A 24733-nucleotide genomic window follows, 5' to 3' on the forward strand; every position below is an offset into this window, starting at 1 on the left:
CTTCTCCTCCTCTTCCTTATCATCTTCATTCTCCTCCTCCTTCTCCCACACTTACTATACTATTTTTACATCTAATACAGACAAAGGAATGTAATCTTGCTTTGAATACACCGCGAAATAATATTCTCACAAGGTAAGAATATCAACGAAAACAAGTTTACTTGAATAAAATTTTACTGGCAAATCATTCCTGTGGCCCCATTGTTGCTGCTTGTGATATCACCAGCATCACCACTATTATTATTACGTACATGAGATCAAGCACGAAGCACTCGACGTTGTCCTCCTCCTCCTCCTCCTCCTCTTACTACTACTACTACTACTACTACAACTACTATCAACGCACAAATTAAGAAAGCATTAACAATTTTCTGGTTTCACTAATTTAAGGGACATGAAGAACAAACTCCAGGTCAAAATGATTCTAGACCTTCCAAAATTATTTCTTTCAAACTTCTTCTTTTTTAACCTTAAATTCTGTACACGTTTGACTTGCATACGGTCTTCTTGTTTTTTAGTGTTTATTTAATTACTGCTAGTTATTGTTTATATTATCATCATTATTATCATTTTTGTTACTATTTTTGACATTATTATTTTGTAGTAGTAGTAGTAGTAGTCTTGGTAGTATTCATCTGCTATTGTATTTTATCATTGTGCAGTCATCACTTACTATAATCACGAATTTTATCATCATTGTTACCATCGTCGGCAGCAGCAAAACAATAAACAAACAAACAAAAACTATACCACCGAATCCTTAGCGCTCCAATCAGCAAAAAGAAATAAAAGGAAACGTTATGGATGAAAAAGCATGCAGCCTGGCCGTCACCCATCAATCACCAACGCCCGCCGAAGAATTTAATTGTGTTTTTCGCGTCCGGCAATGAGTATAAAGAGAGGGAAACAAAATGACGCATGTATTCAATTTACCCAGCAGTGCCATTTATTTAGCTTTTTCGTTATTATGCACTATTGTTTTGTTCTACTGATACTCATTTGTTTTGTTTTTCGGTTTTTACTTGTGATAAACCTAGAGTCAGGCTGTATCTTGTTTCTATGTTAATACTTTCACACTTCAACAGATACTACTAACATTATTATAATAGTGATGCTAATGAAAATAGTAACATGAAGAGTATGAATGTGAATAATGATAAAATAGTAATGATTTGAAAAATAATGACAAACAATTAAAATTTTAACAATAGTTGATAATGATAAAATAATCATAATAATAATATCAAAAATGTTAACAATAATTATTACTATTATTATTGTTATTATTATCATTATTATTATTATTATCTCTAATATAATTATTATCAGTATTATAATTACCATTACTATAATCATATTGATGTTTTGGTAGTAATGCTATTATAACTTATTTCATTGGTATTACCATTAATTTGTACTTGCAGCAACAGAAACAGCAGCCGCAGGCAGTAGTAGTCTATTATCAAAATGTGCACACACACACACACACACACAAGAAAAAAAAACACGGAAAACAGTGAGTTATAGTGATTATCTTAACTGGTTGTCAATTGGACTAAATCCAGTTGACAACCAGGATAATCACTTACTCCCCTAACTGTTTTCCGTCTGTTGTGTGTGTGTGTGTGTGTGTGTGTGTGTGTGTGTGTGTGTTATTGTCTTCTATCATTATGCAATCATTACTTACTTTAATCACGAATATTATCGTTGTTACCATCGTCATTATCAGCAAAACAGGAAACAAAAATAACACCAACGAATACTGTGATATAGTACTTACCGACTAGCTTGTTAGTGAATGACGTCATGAGTGTCTTGATTGGCTTCTTGGTGTATCACGTCATGAAGGCAGCGTCTTGATTGTCTCGTATCCGAATGGCACCATGAAGCCAGTGATGTCACCAACAGAGGAGGTTGATGGTTCTGAGAAATGGCAAAAAATGTTGGCCCACTCAGGCAAAGAATTTAAAATCACACACACACACACACACACACACACACACACACACACACACACACACACACACACACACACACACGCGCGCTCTCTCTCTCTCTCTCTCTCTCTCTCTCCGTAATAAGCCATAATGTAGGACAATACGAAAAACACAAATAATATATATGCATTTATATATCAACTTTACGACAACTCGAACACTCACTAAAGTAGGCGTATCCCTCGTAGCGTTCTTACTCGTAGTGTCTTCGCCATCAGTCACACAAAGAAAGACATGCAGACACACCTGTTTACTAAAAAAATATCTCGAGAGAAATGATTAGTACATCTGGAAGGGAAGGCACGTGGTTAGTACATGGCGCTTCCTAATGAATGACGTAAGGGAGAAGTAACACTCACTTGGGCTACCGCTGCTCCCCCGCCGCTCTGTCCCGCGCTGACACCTGTCTCTTGGCACCTACCTGAAAAAAGACATCATATCATTAAGATATTTATAGCTTAAGATATCTAAAGCACTGGAGTCAACAGATATCCAGTGCCTCAAATGCATACAAAAGATGGCCCAAGAATTTTGCGTTCTGCACAGAATCGGACTGACTGTTTACTTCGTAAAAAAATTCACGCTAACTATAGCTACACAGCCTACTGTAGTGCCTACTGGACTACATAACACAGCCAACCCAGGCAGCAGCCTCCTGCATGTCGGAAGGGGGGGGGAGCCAAAGACGCAAGCAGAGGAGGCAACGACACAGAGGAAGCAGGGGGGCGGTGTTGTAAACGTGAGGAAGCAGTTCTGACATTTGGTACGTTACTCCAATGGAGAGTGGGTGCTTTTTGAAGAGATACTGGAAGTGTCTATTCGTGTCTGAGTTGAGTGAGAGTTGGTGGAGGTTGAACGTAGAATCCTCGACCAGGGTCTTAACTAGCGGATGTTTAATTTTGAAGTGCTGCGTGCAGCCAACGGTGAAAACAGGCAGTGCAAAGTACCCAGATTGTCGTACTCAGCACCAAGTATATACGAGTTCCCAGCCATACAAATAACGATATTCAGTCATACTAATTGTTAAAACCGCTAATTATTGATGTATTCAGGGTGAGTGGAAAGGATAAATACTTTCCCAAAAAAAAAGTATGGTTATCGTTTTCTAAAATAGATTCTCGCACATCTGGGAGCGGTGCTTCACGTGTTGCCATCAAGCGCCGGTGGCGGGCGGTCAGCAGGGGCACACGCGCGGCCCAGGTAACGCACACCTTGACCTTCACACGGGGATTATTCGGGCCTCTGTGTCTTACTTCGCCTCGTAACACATCACATGAATCAAGCTGGGGTACAATAATAAAAAAAATTAGTGAGATTCAGAGGAAATCACGTAAGAATGAATAATTGGAAGCGGTAGTTGCGGGGGTGGTGGTGGTGGCGGCGGCTCACCAATGTGCTTCGCTCGTTATAAGTCGTTGGTTTCACTATTAGCGTGATGATAAAAGCTAAGGGAAAGTCCAACCTCGAGGACTTTGCAAAGAGAATATCATTGTCGTACTGGATATTTGACTATAATCCACTAAAGACATGAATACCACAAGGATACGTTAACAAGCGGTTTGCCAATCACCTGTTAGCAGAAGCCTTGATATACCTCTATACACCCTCTACACTACTCCGGATGCTTTCAAATACATAATACAAGATTTACGCATGGTGGAGTACCGAATTAACTGATAAGTATAGCAGAGTAATGGTATGCTCATCTTACATCATGACCAACGTTACCAGATTATCGTACTCAGAGCATAGTATTTACCGGTTTTTGACGCCTAACAATTGCCAAGAAACATCAGGATTTAACTATTTTAACGATAAATATAAATGAATCTAGTTATTGGGGCCCAGGAGACAGTTTTGGGTCGGAAGTTGGTAAATAGAGAAGGCTGAGTACGACAATCTTACAACGTTGATCATGACACGGCAAAGTACCGGTTAGGCTATTTCAAAAGGAATGGTTTGGGATGCTGCTGAGTTTTGCGTTGCATCCTATCAATAACATGATAGAGACAGGTAATCGACACGTAAAACAAATAGAAAAGATAAAGAATAATGGAGATGGCAGTGACGCCGAGTAATGGGAGGTGGATGCGTGAGGAAGCGGGCGGCGTCCCAATACTTGCTCCCAGCCCTCACCTCCGGCGCATGGCTTGACACCGGTTGTCTGGTTTTACACTGTGGCCTAAACAATACTCACCACCTTCATACACTACTTATAATACCTAAGTACTCACCTGGCGAAGTAGAAGAGGCAGCTGAACCCCCGCGATGAGCTATATGGACACGTGGAGAGCAGTAAACCCACGAGTGATGCGCTGATGCTCGAACGGAACTCGTTTGTTCCTGCGCCGCTTCGCCCACCGTTGCCAGATTATCGTACTCAGAGCATAGTATTTACCGGTTTCTGACGCATAACTATTGGCAAGAAACATCAGGATCTAACTATTTCAACGATAATTATAAATGAGTTTCGTTATTGGAGCCATGAAGACAGTTTGGGGGTAGGAAGTTGGGAAATATAAGCGGCTGAATACGACAATCTGGCACGCTGGCTTCGTCCCGGCCCCCGAGGCCCGCCACTCGTCTCAATCTTCGAACAGGTCTTGCAATATTGTGTTCTATTTCTTTTCAGTACCTGTAATAAACGCCAGGTCGTCTTTGAGTAAGCTGAATATTAATCGTTTACATTTTAAGAAGGAAGGAATTGAAGGCAAGTAAGTTTGTGAATAGTTTTACATAAATAAGATACTCGGTAACGCTTTCGAATACCAGCCCAATAAAGCTCATATGATCACCTCCCACCATCACCTCATCTCGTGTTATGATTATCCTGACACCTTCTCACATCTTTGCGCCATCACCATACTCTAATCTTCCATCATATGACGCCAGAAACTAACGTTGGTGTTCAATGCAAGCGACTTATTATCACATATAAATAGGAAGAAAACGTGTTGCTGGTATTTGTGATGAGATGTGCCACGAGACAAAAGCATTCATTGGCTCTCGATTCCATCAATAGCAGACCAAGACACATGAGACAGAAAAAAATGTTTACTACGCCACCAAACTTCTCTATATCTAAATAAATAGCCTAGTCGTAGATAGTACTTTTATCTCATTTTTCCACAAATATTAATGTGTAGTGCATGATAGAGATGATACATTGTGACGCCCATGCATAATGAGAATACCATTTGTTACTCCCTACGTCAAAAACAGAGAGAGAGAGAGAGTGTGTGTGTTTTCCCCTTTCATTCTTATATTTTTATTCCTCAGCGTCCAGATGATCGAGGATGCAACGAAGACGAGTGAAGACGAGGAAGACGAAACAAATGACGCAGCATCCGACGACGACCACAATGACACAGAGGCAATAGAGAAAGATAAAGAGATGGAATATGAAGAAAAAAAGAAAGAAACGACAGAGGGAACAGAGGAGGAGGAAGGCGAGAAGGCCGAGGAAAATGAGGGGCTTTATGTGGAAGAGAGTTTCTACGAGGATGAAGACCTAGAAAAGGGAACAGATGATTTGGTGTTCCTGCAGGGAGGCACGTGGCCAGATGGAGTTGCCCAGCTTGCACCACCGAGAGATGTGAATGGCCTCAGGGGTGAACAGGTATGAGGAAAAACTAGCGGTGGGATGGGGAGAAAGTAGGAAGGATTTTTCTCTTGGGGGGGAGGGAGGGAAATTCTGATGTACATGCATATTACTGCATAAAAGTTTCGTAACCGTTTGCATTAGCTTACCTTTAGTGATGAAGCTAATCAGTGAGACTTTTCTCTACAGCGAATCAAAAAGACTCTTCCCTTTCTCTTCATTAAAAAAAAATGTAACCTTGCAATATCATTAGGCTCCTAGGGCACATGCTAGACTCGGAGACTATTACCCACCCTCTGTGTGCACATTTTCCGTGAAGATACACCAAAAAAAAAAGTGCAGTGAATATATTGTCTCCCGCAGTACGGCGCCGGGCGTGGTAACGGGGGCCTTCGTCGAGCATCCCGGGACCTGGGCTTGTCACACTACCCTCACTCAGGTATACTATATAAAGCCAACGTAATGGTAACCTGCACATCCCAACCCACCCTCACCCTGCCGTACATGTCTTCTTAATTAAAACGATGGACTTCTCTCCACCTTGACGTTTCCTTCTGCCTCTCCTTCCCCAAGAGACTTCCCTCCGTGCTGCCTTACATGTGCTCTTAATTAATGTGATCAAGTAATCCGTTCCTGTCCCTCTACCCCTCCCCCAGAGTCCGCCCCCCAGCTGCGCTACACGCCCATCGAGCAGACGGTGTCTCCCGGGGCGCCCGTGTCCCTCAAGTGCTCGGCCGTGGGCTCCCCGCTCCCGGTGATCACCTGGACCCGCGACCAGCAACCCCTGCCGCCCTCCCACAGGTAAGCTGCACCCACCAACACTTTGTCCCTCTCACTCCCTGACTTCCCCGTTACCCTCTGAGTTATTAATACTGGGTTACTTATACCCTTCTCCTCATACTCTACCCAGGACAAGCATGGGCACTTCCAATATATTTGACCCCCACTCCCTTCTCTCAACACCTTCCTCCCTCCCACATGATAAGCGTAACACACTTAATATACTGACCCTCCCTCTCTGTTAACACCCCTTCTCCTTCCCCAGGACCAGCGTGGGCAGCTTCCGCACGGCGCTGGGGCAGGTGGTGAGTCATGTCAACCTGAGTGACGTAACAGTGCGGGAGGGCGGCGCCTACACCTGCACCGCCCACAACGCCCACGGCTCCCAGTCACACTCCGCCCGCGTCAACGTTTACGGTGAGTCCACAGGCCCTTGACAAGTTGACACCTCTACCCACCCAACCTACCTCCCCACATCGCCTACCCATCTGCCTGCCTTATCCATCCCCCTCCTCCTTCTGCACCGCCCACAACGCCCATGGTTCTAGTTGTAAGTCCGCCCGGCTTTGAGTGAACGGTCGGTGAGCCCTGTGTCCACCCACTGACTGCCCTCTCCCCCCCTTCTCCCCACACATTCCCAAATCATGTTGCAACTTGCTCACCATCCGCTAACTTGCCATCCCGCTGCTCTCCCAACACAAACACCTTTCTCCCCTCCGCAGGTCCGCCCTTCGTACGCGCCATGCCCAACATAACGGCCGTGGCCGGGGAGGACGTGCGGCTGTGGTGCCCCGCAGGAGGCTTCCCAACGCCAGCCATCTCGTGGAGGAGGGACAACCGCGCACTCCCCGCCTCAATCAAGTGAGTGAGGCCAAGCAACGGGGTGCTGAGCGTGTGTGTGTGTGTGTGTGTGTGTGTGTGTGTGTTGAAGGAATGCTGTGTCTAGGTGCTGTGTACGGGTGTTGGGGACAGGAGGCGACAGTGTATGTATGTTTCAGGTTCATTGGACGTGCGAAGTTCAGCCTATGTGTACATGATGACTACAGGAGGTACAGAGAAACGCCACGAAGGAGATGCTGAGATAGGAATGTGTGTGTAGGTCTGAGCTGGCTGTGCTTGCGATCACTGAGAACACGCAGGAGGCGTTGAGTTCATCCAGCATGTTTGTCTTGCAGGCAGGAGGTGCAGAGCAACGGCACGCTGCTGGTGCGCGCCGCCAGCCACGAGGACGCGGGCCGCTACTCCTGCGTGGTGACGGGCAGGCAGGGGCAGACCGCCGCCTCCCACACCTTCCTCCACGTTCTCAGTCAGTACAGCGAAACATTACATGCTCGCCACTCCTCCCCTCGATTTCTCAAACACCACTTTCCCTATGATTCCCCTTTCTTCGCAAATGTTCTTTTTTTTTTCTCCTCTCTAGTGTTCTAAAAACTCGACTCTCCTGAATTTTTTTATCTTCCTCCTTTCCCTCCATCTCTCCATTCCTCCAGTCATTAAACTCCTCCCTTTTATCCCATTACATATGCTTAGTAACAGCATGCCTTTAAGTTTATTTTACCCGCCTCCTCCTACTGGAATTACTATGCACATTTTTTTTAATATTTTATCAAAAAAAGTAACGAAAATAACTCCAGCTACCTTATATTAGGATATGCATTAGAATCATCTGATAATAGTTTCAAAGAACTTGGCCGTCACTTTTTTCCTACGTTGGTATGACTATTAACCAAAAAACTTATACAACAACGTAACCTACGGCGGTTGTTGAACTGTCTCTAATCTTCAAAAACCTAAATCCTCCTCATTTTGCCTCTTTTGTATCTATCCTCATCGTCCCCAGAACCCCCTGAAATCGACACATTCACCTTCCGCCAAGGCCTGGAGGAGGGCCGCAGAACGCAGCTGTCGTGCATGGTGACGAGCGGCGACCTGCCCATCACCATCAACTGGCTCAAGGACGGCCGCCACCTTCAACACGACCCCGACCTCGAGAGTAAACAAGTTAGCGACTTCTCCATGGTGAGTTGAGTCACCCCGCGAAAGAGCCAGAAAACGGGATAGATTAATGGATAACTGATGAATTTTTCCTTTTTTTTTTATTATTATTTTTTTTTTTTAGACGAATATGCGGTTGAAAACAAAGACTATTACTGGTACAAACGCCGAAGAAATGTAAAGCTTCCATAAAGGATTTGGATATGACATGTGTTGACTGCGCTGTTTATAGTTCTTGATCTTCGTATTTCGATGTGATATTTATTTTGACCAAGCAACTTCTGATATTTCAGTTTACCTGGATACCTCTCAATGACGCGGAAAATTCACGTAATGGGAAAACTCGCGGTGATTGTTTGTGGCGTCTATATCATTTCCTCCTGTTTGCCGCATCACAAGTAATTTCGAGCAACTTTCAGTGAAAATGTGAGCCTTTGTTGGGCACTTTGATCTAGTTTGTTGTCATCCGATCTGTTTACACCGGCGTTCCTCGCTCCCTTGGCATCCGATAGGATGAAAGGTGTAATTTATTTTTACCAATCGACTGTGCCATATTTTTTTTCCAACAATATTCAAAACTAAATCGCCCCACGTTCTGACGTAACACAACGCAACGAAAAATATTGCTTCACAACTCAAAAATTCTTGTAGAGAAACATAAAACTGTCATAACCCCAAAAAGATTGAAAGCGGATGTGCAAAACATAAGTGCCACTGGAACTTTAGAAGCAAGCAACTGAACCAATAAACAAGTATCTTCTACCTTTTCCCTACTTACAAAGCTGGGTTAGTATCATAAAATGTTTTTACTTAAGGAAAATAGAGAGAATGTGATCTGGAAGAAATCATGTCGGTGGAATGTTTCACCTACATAAATACTACTTTTTCCCCTGCTAGCATTGTATTTAAAGGAGAGAAAGGTTCTAAGCGATGAACCCAAACGTTCTGAGGCCAGAGTTTATAAAAGCAATCATTCAATAAAAGTAAAGTTGCACAATATTAATGTGACACCTGATTACCCTCATCCCCCCCGCACCACCAATACCCAACCCTCCCCCCTTCCCTCCCACAGGTGCTGGTGTTCAAGCGGCTGCAGGAGCACCACTCGGGCGCCTACACCTGCGAGGCCGCCAACGCCGCCGCGGCCGTCAACCACACCGCCATGCTCAAGGTCAAGGTAAGTGTTCCGAAAAAATAAAAAAAAGTGAACAATTTAAAGAGAGAGATATAGACAGACAGATAGATAGACGGACAGATAAATAGATATAGATAAATTGAAAGACCGATAAAGTCAGAGAACGTAATATACTGAGCAGGACAAAAATTAGGCTGAGGTGGAAGAGACAGGCTTTCCAGATAAGTAATAGTGAGTGGAATATTATCAGTGCATCTGCTCACCTGTGTTGTTTACATTTTCACAAAGGTGTCGCCCCGGTGGGTGGTGGAGCCCGGGGGAGGCACGGCGCTGGTGGGGTCCACGGTGGTGCTGGACTGCAGCGCGAGAGGCCATCCCCAGCCCGTCATTACCTGGATGAAGGCGCCAGGTAGACTATTGGAGGTGGTGGTGGGTGGGTGGGGATAGTATTGTCTTTGAGTTCTTATATTACTTTTTTTTATCTCTACTATTTATTCTGCACAAGACTAACCTCACACACAATAGATAATGGATAACTTCCCTTCAAAACCATAGTACTCTTAACAAACATTGCTGCTTAATTCCTTAGACGCAACTTATATAACAAGAGCAAATAAGATCACATGCAACAGGAGGCCAAACATATATAATTCTCGCTACATCCACTGAAGGCAATTTACTCCAAAAGAATCCTTAACAATTGAGAAAACCACTTACCTGAGACCACTGCTTCCAGGTAAGGTCAAGGGTGACTTTCAGCCGCTGGTGGTGGATGGCTTGAGCTCCTCGCAGGCCTCCAACGGGTCGCTGATCCTGAAGGACGCCAAGACCACGGACGCCGGCTGGTACCTGTGTCGAGCCGGGAACTCTGTTGGGAAGCCGATCTCCAAAGCCGTCCAGCTGACTGTTCATGGTAGGTTACTGGGGTGTGAGTGTGCTGCAGCCTCAGAGGGAAGATGTGCTGTAATATTAGAAGAGAAGAATGGGAAAAAAGTGATCTGCCAGATATATGAGATAAAGGGGAGATTAATTCATGTTTTGGGGATGGTATAAAAATGAAAGAAAGTGGTACTGTTGATAAAAGGGTAAAGAGAAAGTCAGAGTGTAAGACCATGGAAGGAGGGCTGTCAGAGAAATGTTTATGTTTATGTTACAAAGTGAAGTGCGTTCATCACATCCTTATAATCTTCCTCATGAGCCCGTATTCTGTACTCCTTGTTACCATTACTTCCTGCCATCCCTACCCTGTCTCCCTTGGGCCTTATCTCCCTCTCCCCTTGTCCCTGCCTCCTCCCCCATTCCTACTCCCCATGACTCTCTAGCCCCTTATCCATCTCACTTCCTCACCCCCTGCCACTTCACCGTTGTCTCACTTATCTTTCCCTCAGCCCCTGCCCGCGTGGTGACGGAGGGCGGCAGGGTGACGGGCCACGCCGGACAGGTGGTGACGGTGGCGTGTGAGGCCACAGGTGACGACCCGCTCACCCTCACCTGGCTGAGGCACCACGCGCCCATCTCACCTGGCCACAGGTAACACTCAGAGCTGCAACATTTCATTTTCAGATTTAGTTAGTGTTTAAAAGCTCAGTACCATGTCAGTCTATAAGTAATCCCTTAAAAACAATTACATCTTCTTCTGTGATATAACGGGGGGGGGGGGGATTTATAAGACTGACCAACATAATCCACCTCTTTAATTCTCCATCTTCATTTTTGTTCTTCCTTCATTACCTGCTCCACCACCCATTATTTACCTTCATCTCCTACTCGCATCCTCCAGGGCCACAGTAACAGAGAGTGAAGGCGGCGGGATGGTGCGCGCAGTGCTGGAGATGCGCTCCGTCACCTCTGCCGACGCGGGGCCATACACCTGCCGCGCTAGCAACCCGCACGGGGACCACTCGCAGGTGTTCGACGTAGCCATCATAGGTGAGGCCCCGACAAACCCTGAGGCCGTCTCCTTGTCTAATATTAAAGCTCATTTTATTTTTACTCTCAAAGGGAAAAGTAAGCACATGCTATATCTTTGAATAAAATTTATCCAAACAATTAAGAAGTAGCTGTTTAGCGCATGATAGCCGACTATCTTTGAATAAAATATATCACACAATTAAGAAGTAAGCCTTTTAGCGAATAATAGCCGACTTTCAGCATTTTAATGATTCTCATTTTTCTCCACGTAAAAACATTTACGACTAAAAACGTGTTGCAACACGTTTATCATACGTCAGGCTTTTACTCTTTTACATGAACAATGAATCACGTCGCACCAAAGTTTTTTTTTTTTCATGTTTCCTCCCATCCTCCAGAGCCACCGACGCCACCCTCCAACGTGGGGATAAGCGAGGTCACCAGCCGGTCAGCCGTGGTGACCTGGAGCCTTCCCCAGCCTGCCGCCGTCACCATACAATATAAAGGTAACTGCATTCTTCCTCCCGTCCCCTTTGGAGAGTAATAGTGTATCAATCCGTCTGCACATGAACATACTAAGCAAGGAAGGAGAGAAGTAATGCTTTTTTTCCTTCCTCCCTCTGTTCTTCATTATCCTGCTCCTACCTCCTCCCACTTCTTCACTCTTTCTTCCCACCCCCAGCGGAGGGCGAGACGTGGTCCAAGCAAGGCCGCAACGTCAGCGTGGGTCAGTGGACGGCGTCGCACGTGCTGACGGGCCTCTCGCCGCACCTCACCTACGCCGTCAGGCTCATGGCGCACAACGACCTGGGGGTGTCGCTGCCTTCGCCCACCCAGATGTTCACCACCACGGAGGAGGGTGCGTACGTGTGTGTGTGTGTGTGTGTGTGTGGGTGGGTGGGTGTGTGTGCACGTTACCGGACATGCACCGCACCCTTCCAGTAAGAACGAGGGCACCACACGTACTATACACAAAACACTCACCCACTACACTATGATCTTCATCCACTCCCTCCTCCATCTTCTTCAAAGCACCTCCATTCTCTCCAGTGAAACATACTAAGAGGCACCAAATCTACCAAAACACAACATCATCACTCCTCTTCCTCCACCTGTCTTCTCTACCATTCTCCCCCTCCCCCCCCTGTAGCGCCCTCCGGAGCCCCGCGGGACGTACGGGTGGCGGCCTCGGGTCCTCGCTCCCTGCTGGTAACGTGGCGCGCCCCGGACCGTCGCCTCACCCACGGCGCCCTCAGAGGCTACACGCTCGCACTGCGCCGCCAGAACCTGCAGGGACACTTCACCTTCATCACCAGGCCCGTCACAGGTGAGAGAGTGAGAGAAAATCAGGCAAATGTCCGCCTTTTCTGAACCCTGCTACCCACTTCTATACCATAGCTCTCTTCCTTTCTCCTTTCATATATCTTAAACACCTCTCTCATGTTTTAGCACCAATAATAAGTATAAGTAAAATATCCACCCAAAAGTTGTCAGTCACCTCCATAATAAATTAATCCACTAAGCAATCATTTAATCATTCAATATCTTTACCTATCAGTATCTAAGTCTACCTGAATCTACTTGTCTGTCTATCAAACAATCGCCTACAGACCTGGGCGGCGTGGAGCAGTACGAGGTGCGCGGGTTGGTGCCGGCGACCCTGTACGAGGTGGCGGTGCGGGCCTTCACCAGGGCGGGGCCGGGGCCACTCTCCTCACCCAGGATCGTCGACTCCACGTCCCATGACGGTACGAGTGCCAAGGTGTTGAGAACTGTGGGGATGAAGGAGGAGGATGCTGGGAAGGATGGGAGGTTAGGAGGATTGTTTATAAAGACCGAAAACTGCAAAAAGAGGCAAAAAAAATAAAGTAATGGATGATGTTACAATAATGGATGTGAATCGAAAAAAAAAAGCAAAAAGAAACGGTGAAAAAGGACGGCGGGAGGGAAAGAGAAGAAATTTAGCGCTGAAGGTTGTGAGGGCATATGGAACATGGTCAGAGAGGTGTACCTACATGAACATTAGAAGTGTGTGAGACGGCGAATGAGGAGAGAGAGAATAATTATATTTCAAGGGATGCCCAAAGAAGGTGTGAGTGTATAGGAGGAGACAGAGAAACGAAAAAAAAAACGAGGAATGAAAATGATTGAGAATGTGAAGAAAAGGAGAAGGTATAACAATAAAAAGAGAGAAAAAGAAACACGATGCCACCTACGTAAATTGATATCATTTTCTCCTCTTCATCCGCCTGTGTTGCTCACCCTCCCATCTACCTCCGCAGCCCCGTCGTGTGCTCCCGCCGGCGTGTCGTGTCGCGGGTCGGGTCGGGGTGGCGTCAGGGTGTGGTGGTCGCCTCCGCCCGCCAGCTGTGTCCATGCCCCTGTCAGCGGCTACACCATCGTCGCCACGCCAGCCAGACACGTCCAGGCCTCGTCCACTGATGGTAAGTGCCCTAAGGTGAACACGTATACATGTATTTCACTTTAATTCATGGAATGGAACACAAACTAGTTATATTTAGAGTAGCTTTTAACTTTATTTTTCTTGTGCCATATTTATATTTTTTGTTATTGTTGTTGAAAGTGAGATAACTTTATGGAAAGAGTTGCAAGTATCCAAGATCAGTAGTTTTCATTTTTTGTAAAATAAGACAAAAGGTTTATTAAGCGTTAACAAATTACTGTGTATGATTCTGTGTGTCGCTCCTGTGCTCTTGTGACATGCATGTTTCCCTCCGTCCAGCATGCCAAGTATTCTCCATCTTTTGTGCTCTGAGTCATAAGGATACGTTTCTAGTTCCGTTGTGTGTGTGTGTGTGTGTGTGTGTGTGTGTGTGTGTGTGTGTGTGTGTGTGTTCTATGGCGCTTCTTCCCTTCACGCCCTGAGTACCCTCGGTTTGTTCTGACGGCACATGCTTCCCTCCGCCAGGCAATTCGTGGGAGGTAAACACGACCAATCTAGAGAAGAACTTGGACGCTCTGCCGCCCGCCACCAACATCAGCGTAAGGGTCAAGGCGTACAACGAGATCGGCTTCAGCCCGCCCAGCCGACCGGTCTTCTGTATCACTGAGGACGATGGTGAGGATCTGGAACAATAATATCTCTGTAATCAGAAATCGTGCAGTTTTCTTTAGTATAGGAAATATGTGGTGTCAATTGAAAAAGTAGTTGTTTATATCAAAGTTTTGGTTACCCTGGCAATGTTAATAGAGTATAAGTTGTGTCTTACCATATTTGCTTGTCCATCAGTGCCCGGCTCGCCCGAGGGGTTACGGGCGGTGGTGACGGGCCCCACCACTCTGCTGGTCACCTGGTCGCCTCCCCGCCCCCACACCGGCACCATCCTGCACTACACCCTCTACTCCTCCAGGGACGACCAGGTGAAGGGCGCCACACTATGTCCAAGCAGAGGGGAGAGAGGGAAAGCGCTTTGATTACACTGGTATGACGATAAGTGTTATAACTATTACCATCGGAGGACTAACATGCCGCGGTGTTGCAGGTGGCGATGCGGGACGTGGTGGGCGCCGGCGGCTCTGAGGCCACGTGGCGGGAGCTGAGCGGCCTCACGACGGCCTCCAGAGTGCAGGTGAGGTGACACTTTATCAGTGTTGCTGCCGTGCGCTGCGGTGGCCAGTCCCAATGTTACACCTACCCGCCGAGGAAGTGTGCCTCAAGCAACCCTTCATTGTCCCTCCACAGGTGTGGGTGACGGCCACCACCGTGGCAGGGGAGGGCAACCAGTCCCCCAGGATCACTGCCATTCCCAACCCCAAGCCCAGCTACACCCCAGTGGCAGTGGGCGGGGGACGGTTATGGCAGGTGGGCGTGGGGGCAGGCGTGACTCTGGGCTGCCGAGGACTGGGCTCACCGACCCCCACCATCAGCTGGACGCGCGGCGGCGTTACAGTCACCAGTGGACAGCTGACGCAGCTACTGCCTGGGGGAGACCTGCACCTCACAGGTGAGTGGAGGGATTACACGTGTGTTATCGTCCTGTTGATGCCACAGCAGCGAATGTCAAACTAAACACCGACTGACTGACTCTTTTCTCTCCCGTAGCGGTGCGAGAATCTGACAACTACACGTGCTGGGCGCGGAGCAGTGCGGGCGTGGACAGCCTGACACACCAGGTGGTGGCGCTCACCCCGCCCGCCGCGCCCTCCCTCTCCCTCTCCCACGCCACTTACCACGCCCTAAACCTTACCATCACGCCAGCGGGTGACGGAGGCGCCCCCATATTAGGTGGGTGTGTTTTGAGCGTGTTAGCTGTCTGTTATGCTTCCTACTTATCAATTTTGTTTCCTTGAGGTATTAGTAATACATGGCAAATTTGGCGACAAATAGGAGAGCAAAATTGCTCTCATAGCACTTCGTGACACCTGCCTCACCCCCCCCCCCCCAGGGTACACTGTACACCACCGAGGCCGAGCCGGGGAGTGGGTGGAGGTGGAGGTGGCCCCTGGAGTGAGCGGGGCTGTGGTTAGAGGGCTGCCGTGCGGGGCGCCTCACCACGTCTACCTCACGGCGTGGAACAGCCAAGGCGCCTCGGCCCCGAGCCCCGTCCTGGTGGCCAGCACGCTCGGCAGCCGTGAGTACCTTTGCTCTCCCCTTGATAGTCACCTCAGCGCCGTCACACGAAAGTCACAGTTGATCAGACTCATGTTTACCTGCCTAGCACTTTTCTTATAGAAGGTTGTCTCATTGCGTCATGCGCAGCCTAGTGCCAGATTACCTGCAGTGTCAGACACCCGTTATCACAGCCCAATCTTTCCCCCAACAGCCCCAGGCCGCCCGGAACCTGAACGCCTCGTGGAGGTCAACTCGACATGCGTCACGTTGCGCCTCTACGCCTGGCCCGAGCTGGGCTGTCCCGTCACGCACTGGAAGGTTAGTATATAGCTTCAGGAGGTGTTGCTCGATTTATAATATGTTAAAGGATAAGACCAATGTGCTGCCAATATTGAGGACTATTTACAAGGAATGAAAAAAAATCTACTAAACGTCAGTAACTAAAACTTTGAGGAGAGGCACCATAAACATCATCTTGTGAATCTCGTTGTTCACTCCTTTCAAACACTGACCCAAACACTCAAATTCTTACCCAAGCCCACATCATCATCCAGACCCTTACCAACACCTTTAGGTGGAGTTGGGCAGCGAGGAGGATGGAGTGGCCTGGACACCCTTGCACTCACGGGTCACCCTCGATACTACTGACCTGGGCGTGTGTGACCTCGCCTCGGCCTCGTGGCACTTGCTGCGGGTCACGGCCTCGTCCACGGCAGGGGATACAACGGTGGTGTACCGCGTGGCCACCACCGACGGCGCGGGAGGTGAGGAGGAATGGGTGTGGTGGTGGAATGGGTGATGAAATGGTTGAGGTGGTGGTACTGGTGGTTAGATTGTTGCAGCGGCGTTAGCGGTGGTGATAACAGCCACATGATAAGAATAATGCTATAGAATCAACAATTTGATAATTTATAAGAACATATCGCAGCCTCCTGCAAAGCGTCGAGTGTTTGGACATGGGCGCACTGATAGCATTGATTTTAGCGTAGTTTAGTGAGCTACACAGAAGCGATAGTAAATGTATATGACTTATGTCATGTGCTAACACCCCAGGGGGTTCGCATTGTCCATCATAAGAGGCGTTGAGTAATGTAAACGTAGATGACTGTCCTTAGAGTTTGCCGCGTCATTACAGACGTAGGCAACGCTTCACCCAGGACGCAATGTTTGTCTTGTAGACATTGAAAAGTTGGTGACAATCTGGTGAAACTATTGCTGGAAAAACTGTCCATCAGTCTACTGACGCTAAATGTGTCAGGAAATCTCTTGACATTATAAGTTGTTGAATGTAAATTATGATTATCTTGCGTATCAGAAAGCTGTTGGAAACTGCGTACAAACTGCAATGGGAGTGAGAAATGAATCTAGCCATTCAGGAGGCCTGATGAACGCTGTCAAGGCGTCAGAGAAAAACCTGTTAGAATGGACTATAGCTATCATTTTCCCCCCTTTGTCTTTTTTATCGGCACGCATTTGTATATTTAATATGAGACAAATTCCTCAAATCTTCACTTTCTGCCTTAATAAAAAAAGGAGGAACGGAGACAAAGTTCAATACTCCCTTGTTTTACCGGTGATAATTTACAACTTTATCATACTCTTAAGGCACATCTTACTTTTCTTTCCACCCCATTCTCTTCTCGTCTTCACACACTAATCGTTCCTCTCGTCAGGCTCCATCGCGGCGGAGTCGATTCAAGAGGTGCTGGTGAGCGGTGGTGGCGGCCCCGGCGGCTGGCTGGACGCTCACATCGTGGCGGGGGTGGTGAGCGCGCTCCTCCTCGCCACGGCCTTCATCATCTGTGTGTGCGTGGCCGTCAGGAGGAGGCGGTACGGCGGCTACAGGTGAGAGAAGGGAGGTTAATGTTGATGAGGAAGGTAAAGGTTGGAGTGCATGGGGATGAAAGTCGATATGAGTTTTGAAAAATGTGGAGGTTTGCGATATGATAAGAAAAAGAGGAGGGTAATAGGACACCTCTCCTCCCGAAATTGACCTAGCTTTCGGCCACTCCTTTTGACTTTTTTTTGTAGGAGCAGTGAGTAGCGGGCTTTTTTTCATTATTGTTTCTTTATTTTTTGCCCTTGAACTATTTCCTTTACCGTAAAAAAAATGAGGCTGAGGACGCATCAAGTATAATTTCCTTTATTCCTGAAACATTTCAAACAGGTCATTCCCACTTTACTGTAAAAATCAACTCCTCCACGCAGACAAGGGGACAGTGTGGACACGAAGGGCGGGGGCGGCGAGGACGACAACGCCCGCAACTCTGAGCTAACCCGCGCCCACCTGTACTCCCCGACGCCCACCAAGAAGCCCCGCGGCTCCTTGGCGTCCCTCAAGACCCAGGACGACGCCTCGGACCCCTACGAGATCTGCCCATACGCCACCTTTAGGTAAGCACTCTGATCCCCGCCCCCTGCACCTGCCCGGGCTTCACTCACTCGTTCATTCATTCATTTATTCCTCCGTTCATTCATTCATTTATTCCTCCGTTCATTCATTCATTTCTATAAGGTAATATTTTTTAAACTATTCATTCGATCCTTCGTACGTCCATTTACTTACTAGTTGATTCCTTAATTTATATGACACGGAAATATATAGTTAATAGTAGTCGTAATCGTTGTCATCGTCGAAGTGGTAGTAATGGTAGTATCATAAGCATTAGTAGTTGTCGTAGCCACAGTAATAGTCATAGTCATAATAGTAGTAGTAGTAGTAGTAGTAGGAACAATAGCAACGGCAATAAGAGTATTAGCAATAGTAGTAGTAGTAATAGGAGCTTTGATAGTAAAAATAGTTGCAACATTATCAACAAAAACAACAAAAGATCGTTTGGAGGAAATTGCTGTCATTTGTAGAAGCTGATTACCTCCCATTATACCAGAAAGTGGGTGTGATTCTCTCTTTTCTTTATCTCTTCATAACATTTATTGGCAGGCATCAGCAAACAAACAAAAAGACAATTACGAGAAGGGATAAGGGGAGGGTATGAGAATTTTTCCACCATCCACATATTTCTGTTTTATATTGCTTGTACTTCTTTTAATCGTTTCTATTTTGATGTTTTCTTTTCTCTTTTCCTTTTGACTGCCTTCTCTGTCCCTGGCTTTCTATTTGTCTATGTCTAATTGTTTGTCTATTTGTCTGTCTGTTCACCTATCTAACTCCTTCTCTACTACCTTTTATTTCTCAATTCTGTCCGATTGTCTATGTCGATCTATATGCCATTCTGTCTGTCTGTTTACTTGTCTAACCTTCTATCTTTCCCCTATACCACCTTTTCTTTCTTTCTCTACCCTGTCTGCTTATTCATGTCTATCTGTGTGCCTGTCTGTCTCTATACCTGTCTAACCCTTTCTCTTTCTCCTCTACCCCCTTCTCCTTTCTGTCTGTTTATCTCTCTAACCCTCTCTTTCTCCAATACCACCTTTTCTCCTTTCTACCCTGTCTGTTTGTCTATATCTATCTACATGCTTACCTATCCATATACCTGTCTAACCCTTTCTCTCCTCTACCTTCTTTTCCTTCTCCCTCTACCCCCTATCACTCTCAGCTCCGTTCCTCTTACCCACTGTAGTGTCGGTAGCTCGGATGGCACCTTAGAGTACGGTCTGTCTCTCCACGCCATGACCCCCCGGGACTGCCTGGACCACCCCTCCTCCACCGCGACGCATCCACACCCCAGTGACCGCCACGCCCCAGCACCGCCCCAGTCCCCGGCAGCCTATGGACACGTCGGGAGGCAGCGCTCGCAGTCACACTACAAGGAGACGGGTGAGTGATGGAAATAGATAGATAGATAGATATAGACAGATAGATAAGGAAATAGAGTACGTGTATATATTGCTTTTTTTCGTGAATGTACAAAGATGGAGCACGATTCCAAAACCAAAATTCCTATATATGCAATCACACCCTCTTTATTCCTCTTTTTGCTTCCCTCTTTTCCTCCTTGCCTCGCCCTCTCTTCCCTATTTCCCCCATTCCTCCTCCTCTCTCTAACTTCCCATCTCCCTTCACCCCTCCTTTTACCTTTCTTCCTCTCTGTAATTTTTGACCGCCTTGAATCAAAACTTTATCCTTCATCGTCACCTACCCTTCCTCCTTCATTCCTTACTCTACACCCATAATTCCTTCTCTCCTGACCCTCTAGCCACCCTCCCTCCTTCCCTCCTTATTCCCACACCTTCATTCCTCACCCCTGACCCACTGTCTATCCTTTCGTCACCCCCGCCAGAGATCGCTTACATCACACGCGGCGGCAGAGGGGAGTACGGAAGCAGACCCAAGTCCATCCCTGGCGCCCAGCTGCCCCCGACCTCCAACACCGCCCCCGCCGCCGCCCCTGTCGTCGCCGCCGCCGCCACCCCGGAGCAGAGGCAGTGGGCGGAGGAGGCAAGGAAGGACACGCGTGGCAGACAGCACCGCCCCAGGAGCCGAACTAGAGGTAGGTAGACAGGTAGGTAGGTAGGAAGGCATGTGGGTAAGGAGGTGGGCTTGGTTAGGTTAGGTAGGAAAATAAGTTGAAGGGCTGGTATGGGTAAGTGGGCCAAGTGAGCCATGCAACTAAGAATGATAAGAAAGATAAAGATAGGGGGTGTCTGTTTCTTTTTTCTTGATGGGTAGGAATTGATATGGCACAAAGCGATTTTCCGCCCTTTCCGTGTTCTTTTTATTTTAAGTCACTGATATCAAGACAGTTCCGACTTTTTTTTTTTTTTTGGCATTCCCCTCCTTCATGGCGTTCATTTTTTTTCTTTACCCCTCTCTATTCACCCTCTGCCTCGGTCATGACTCTTATTTGCGCTCTATGCCCACTACCATAATCCTTCTCTTGCCACCCCATTTAACTTTTTTTTTTCCTCACACCCTTCACCCTCAAACTCATTCATCTTTCCCTTGTTTCACTCCATCCCGATAACAACTCCAACTCGTATCTTTCACATCATTCTCTCTCAAACTCTCACTCAATCATCAGTTCGAGGTACGGAATTTTCACTCAATCATCAGTTCGAGGTACGGAATTTTGTCTTTGCAACGGCACCCCCTGATATAGTCCTTCACTCTCTGGGCCAACAATTAATCACCTAATATTTACCTCACATTCATAGTCCTTAATCACCCTCAGACTCACTAATCTCCCTCATCTCCCTCCCACAGCAGATACGCCGGGGGGAGGACGCGACTCCAGCACTGAGAGCAACGACGCCTCCTCCCCGGTGCAGCAGGGGCGCCACCACCATCACTTCCAGCACCACCACCACCACCAGCAGGCAGGGGGCGGCGCGGGGGTGAGAGTTGGCCCCCACCCCCTGCCACCTGTCCGCCATGCCAGGTAGTCTCAGGTAGAGGAGGCTGAGCTGTGTAGGTGGAGTCTGGCTGCCGCGGCTCCCACCACCTCCACCATTATTCCTTTCCCGTCCTAACCTTTACTTTACTTTTTTTTCGTGTCTTGATTTTTCACTCCTCCTCCTCCTCTTCTTTCCTTCTTTATTTCTACTATCTCAACTTATTCATTCTCTCTTCCTCCTCTTGTCCACCTTTTCTTAATTTCTTCTTTCTTGTATTTCATTTTCTTTCCCTTCTTTCTGTTCCTACCATCATTTTTTTTTCTTCAGTATTTCTCTTTGCCTCCCTTTCTACCACCGTCTTGACATTTCCTGCCTCCTCTTTCTCCTGTTCGCTCTTTCTTCTTTTCTTCCTTCTCATATTTCATTTTCCCACCCTTCTTTCTGTTCCTATCATTATCTTTTTTATTCAGTATTTCTCTCCCTCTCCCTTTTCTTCTACTATCCCGACTTCTTTCTTTCTTCTTCTTTATCCTCATCTCCCCTCTTCCTTCCTTCATTCCTTCTTGTATTTCATTTTCTTGGCTTTCCTTCTGTTCCTATCATCATCTTTATTTTCAGTATTTCTACCTTTTTTCCCCTTTCTATTATCATCTCATATTTTTTCCTCTTTTCCTCCACTCTTTCTTCCCTCCTTCTGTCTTGCATTTCCGCATCTCCCCTTCTTTTATTGCTCTTGTTTGTCCCTATCACCATATCCTACGTTGTTCACCTCTTCCTCCCTCCTTTTTGGTTTCTTTTTTCCTTGTATATCCTATCTTTCCTTCCGTTCGATGCGTTTTTTCCTTATTCAGTCACAACTCACGTCATAATTCCTTTCCTCCTTCCGTCCCTCACTCCTCCTTCATCCCTTTACCTCTATCCCTGTGTGTTTTGGGGAAGCTAAAAGTGTTCCTCTCGTCCTCATTATTTTATTCTATATTAATACCCTAATTTTCGCTCTTTACCCTTTTTTCGTATCTCATTTTCTCCATCATGCCATATATATATTTCCCCTTTCTTCGTTTGCTTGTCAAGATTTCCCTTTCTCTTTTCTCATCTCACTCCGTCTTTTTTTATTATTTTAGTCATCTCTCTCTCTCTCTCTCTCTCTCTCTCTCTCTCTCTCTCTCTCTCTCTCTCTCTCTCTCTCTCTCTCTCTCTCAGCACCTGCAATCTTCTAGTTCACATGCATGCCTTAAGAATGTCACATAAATGTTCGACTTATAAACACAATGGTCAAAAGGACGTAACCGAGCTATTTTTTCATTTCCCTTTGGCTTTTGTCACGCAAAGCAGTATGCTGTATCTATTAAGCTCACTTTTTCTGTATTAAGATTAACTACATCACCTGAAATCCAATGGTGTGCTAAATAAAAGTAAAGTATCTAAACGTCGTATTCTTAAAGTATTTCGTTCCTTATTTATTGTTTTCTCATTGTAGACTGTGTAGTGTTTTCTTTCCACTAAATCTTCCTATTTGCACAATAAAGTTCGCCACCATGCGTTATATATATAATGCATTATACAACTACACAATGATATCCTTTCCATGATCGTCCCCATACTCATTTTCATGTATTTCGTTGACCATATACATACTCGCTTCTACATTTCTTTTTCTTATCAAAACTTTTTATTTAGTTACGCCCCATGCTCACTTTTTTTCTTTGTAGGTATATTACCCATCATTTATCAACTGGTAGGAGCTAGGAAAGCACTGTTCTCATACTGCAGCCTCTACTTCATTATGTACAGTATTCCGTCCTTTGTCGTAATTCATTTTGCTTGATAGTCGTCTTTTCCACAGACAACCTGAATCTATAAATACTTACTTTTTTTTCTGCATACACGACTTTTTCTTATCCCTAAATGTCGTTAGTGTACCCTCCTTGACTGCCAATCTATGTGTACTACTTAATTTTCTGAGGCATACAACGCGAGACCATAGTAAACACGTGTGATCGAAATCTATCTTGATCCCGTTGACAGAGCGCGAACTGAATCCTCCTCCAGCGATTCCTCGACGCTCACCCCGCCCCGGCCCCTCCACCCGCCCTCGGCCTTCTCCGACTCCCGAGAGCTGTCCGAGGCCGAGTGTGACCGAGAGCTGCGCCGGGGTGCCGAGGGGGAGGCCGGGAGGACGAGAGGAGGCCAGCAGGAGATCAAGGCTGAGCTGACGGTGCTGCTACAACGGTATCAGCAGCAGCAGCAGCACCACAGGGACGAGGATCCAGCCCAACAGCCGCAGCCGGATGCCAAGCGACGAGCACCAGAAAGAAACCCTTACACGATTAATGTTTAGTCTCCCTTTGTACATAATGAAAAACAATAAAAAATAAATAAAAAATGAAAATAACGATGATTATGATGACTGTGAATAAAAAAAGATATACGTCAGATTATATAAAAAAAAACATGGTATTTATTACGAAAAGAATAGGATGTCTGATTTACGCTTTTTTTTTTAAGTCAGCCTCATCCATATTGCATTTATTCCATTATATTATTATTTTGATATTTTATAATCGTGTAGTCTTCATGTTCCACTCTCTGAGACTTGTGATGTTTGAGATAGTAATAGCATTAATTATGGTTATTTTTGCGTAACTGTGATGGCTGGTTTTATTCCTACTATGTGTAACGAAAATGAAAAAAAAATATTGATAACAGGTAAAAAAAACATACGAATTTTGGAATAATTACGTGCGCAGATGTGAGCGCCTGAACCCAATGTGTGTGTGTGTGTGTGTGTGTGTGTGTGTGTGTGTGTGTGTGTGTGTGTGTGCTGCTTCTCGGTTCCATCATCTCGACGTGCGTTGTATATATGTGCTGAATAAAAAAAAAGATATTACTGAAGTTCCATTTTTTCAATTACTGTGTTTGCATTTTAAGGGAGTAAATCAGTACGGTTAGGAAAACTGGAGAGGTCGTTTATTAAGTGGACTTATGTAATAACTTATAATTTACTTGTTTCTATGATTGGACTTTTTCCTCACCCCTTCCTCTGCTTCCTTCTCCTTTCTATCCATGATATCTATGTAACTTGGTGGTTATTTAGCAAAACTTAACAGTAACAAGCTGTACAGCACCAGGCGCCGCGAAAAAGCGAGTGAACGAGATGTCTGAGCGCGTCGGCAGCCAGCAGAGTTCTGAGCAAGGAGAGAGGTTCTGAGGGTGGCTGCTTGAGTCAACACTCAAGAGTACAAGCATAACAGAAACAATACCCTCACGTAATGTTCACGTGATCGGTGGTTTCCGTGCATAATATTGCTAGGATACGCTGACAGTTTGTCAATGTGAAGCTGCGAGGCAAAGACATTCTCCTGTCAAACATGCACGCACACATTAATGCCTTCGAGGTTGAGGTTTAGATGTGATCAGTTGTCTGATATTAAGTTTGAATATTT

At 46.2% G+C, this 24733-nt stretch overlaps 1 protein-coding gene and 1 long non-coding RNA gene across 3 annotated transcripts in view; one reads left to right on the forward strand and one right to left on the reverse strand.

The window, feature by feature from the left end:
- Positions 1–4310, reverse strand: part of LOC127008974 (uncharacterized) — a 59746-nt gene extending 55436 nt beyond the window's left edge. Inside the window, exons 1-3 of the long non-coding RNA XR_007761493.1 lie at positions 4232–4310; positions 2163–2418; positions 1781–1923 (exon numbers count right to left, since the gene is read on the reverse strand). This is a non-coding gene — a long non-coding RNA (uncharacterized LOC127008974). The remainder of the gene's footprint in view (positions 1–1780; positions 1924–2162; positions 2419–4231) is intronic.
- LOC127008972 (cell adhesion molecule Dscam2-like) overlaps positions 1–24194 on the forward strand; it is a 121076-nt gene extending 96882 nt beyond the window's left edge. The window contains exons 4-34 of one of the 2 annotated variants that reach the window (XM_050881524.1): positions 5277–5616; positions 5962–6037; positions 6255–6399; positions 6644–6795; positions 7101–7239; positions 7554–7684; positions 8219–8397; positions 9446–9550; positions 9797–9917; positions 10245–10421; positions 10897–11038; positions 11289–11437; positions 11818–11925; positions 12102–12278; positions 12570–12746; positions 13030–13167; positions 13702–13863; positions 14349–14498; positions 14670–14800; positions 14923–15009; positions 15123–15384; positions 15483–15665; positions 15826–16011; positions 16204–16310; positions 16567–16756; positions 17666–17837; positions 18201–18386; positions 19574–19770; positions 20234–20443; positions 21157–21331; positions 23316–24193. In XM_050881524.1, the coding sequence (XP_050737481.1) occupies positions 5277–5616; positions 5962–6037; positions 6255–6399; positions 6644–6795; positions 7101–7239; positions 7554–7684; positions 8219–8397; positions 9446–9550; positions 9797–9917; positions 10245–10421; positions 10897–11038; positions 11289–11437; positions 11818–11925; positions 12102–12278; positions 12570–12746; positions 13030–13167; positions 13702–13863; positions 14349–14498; positions 14670–14800; positions 14923–15009; positions 15123–15384; positions 15483–15665; positions 15826–16011; positions 16204–16310; positions 16567–16756; positions 17666–17837; positions 18201–18386; positions 19574–19770; positions 20234–20443; positions 21157–21331; positions 23316–23628 (5167 nt within the window). In that variant the 3' untranslated portion in view covers positions 23629–24193. Of the gene's footprint in view, positions 1–5276; positions 5617–5961; positions 6038–6254; positions 6400–6643; positions 6796–7100; positions 7240–7553; positions 7685–8218; positions 8398–9445; positions 9551–9796; positions 9918–10244; positions 10422–10896; positions 11039–11288; positions 11438–11817; positions 11926–12101; positions 12279–12569; positions 12747–13029; positions 13168–13701; positions 13864–14348; positions 14499–14669; positions 14801–14922; positions 15010–15122; positions 15385–15482; positions 15666–15825; positions 16012–16203; positions 16311–16566; positions 16757–17665; positions 17838–18200; positions 18387–19549; positions 19771–20233; positions 20444–21156; positions 21332–23315 lie in introns of both variants that reach the window. The other variant, XM_050881526.1, reaches the window with a different exon arrangement.
- The last annotated feature ends 539 nt before the right edge of the window (positions 24195–24733 follow it).

The sequence above is a fragment of the Eriocheir sinensis genome, chromosome 39 (assembly GCF_024679095.1).
Source record: "Eriocheir sinensis breed Jianghai 21 chromosome 39, ASM2467909v1, whole genome shotgun sequence".
Lineage (NCBI taxonomy): Eukaryota > Metazoa > Arthropoda > Malacostraca > Decapoda > Varunidae > Eriocheir > Eriocheir sinensis.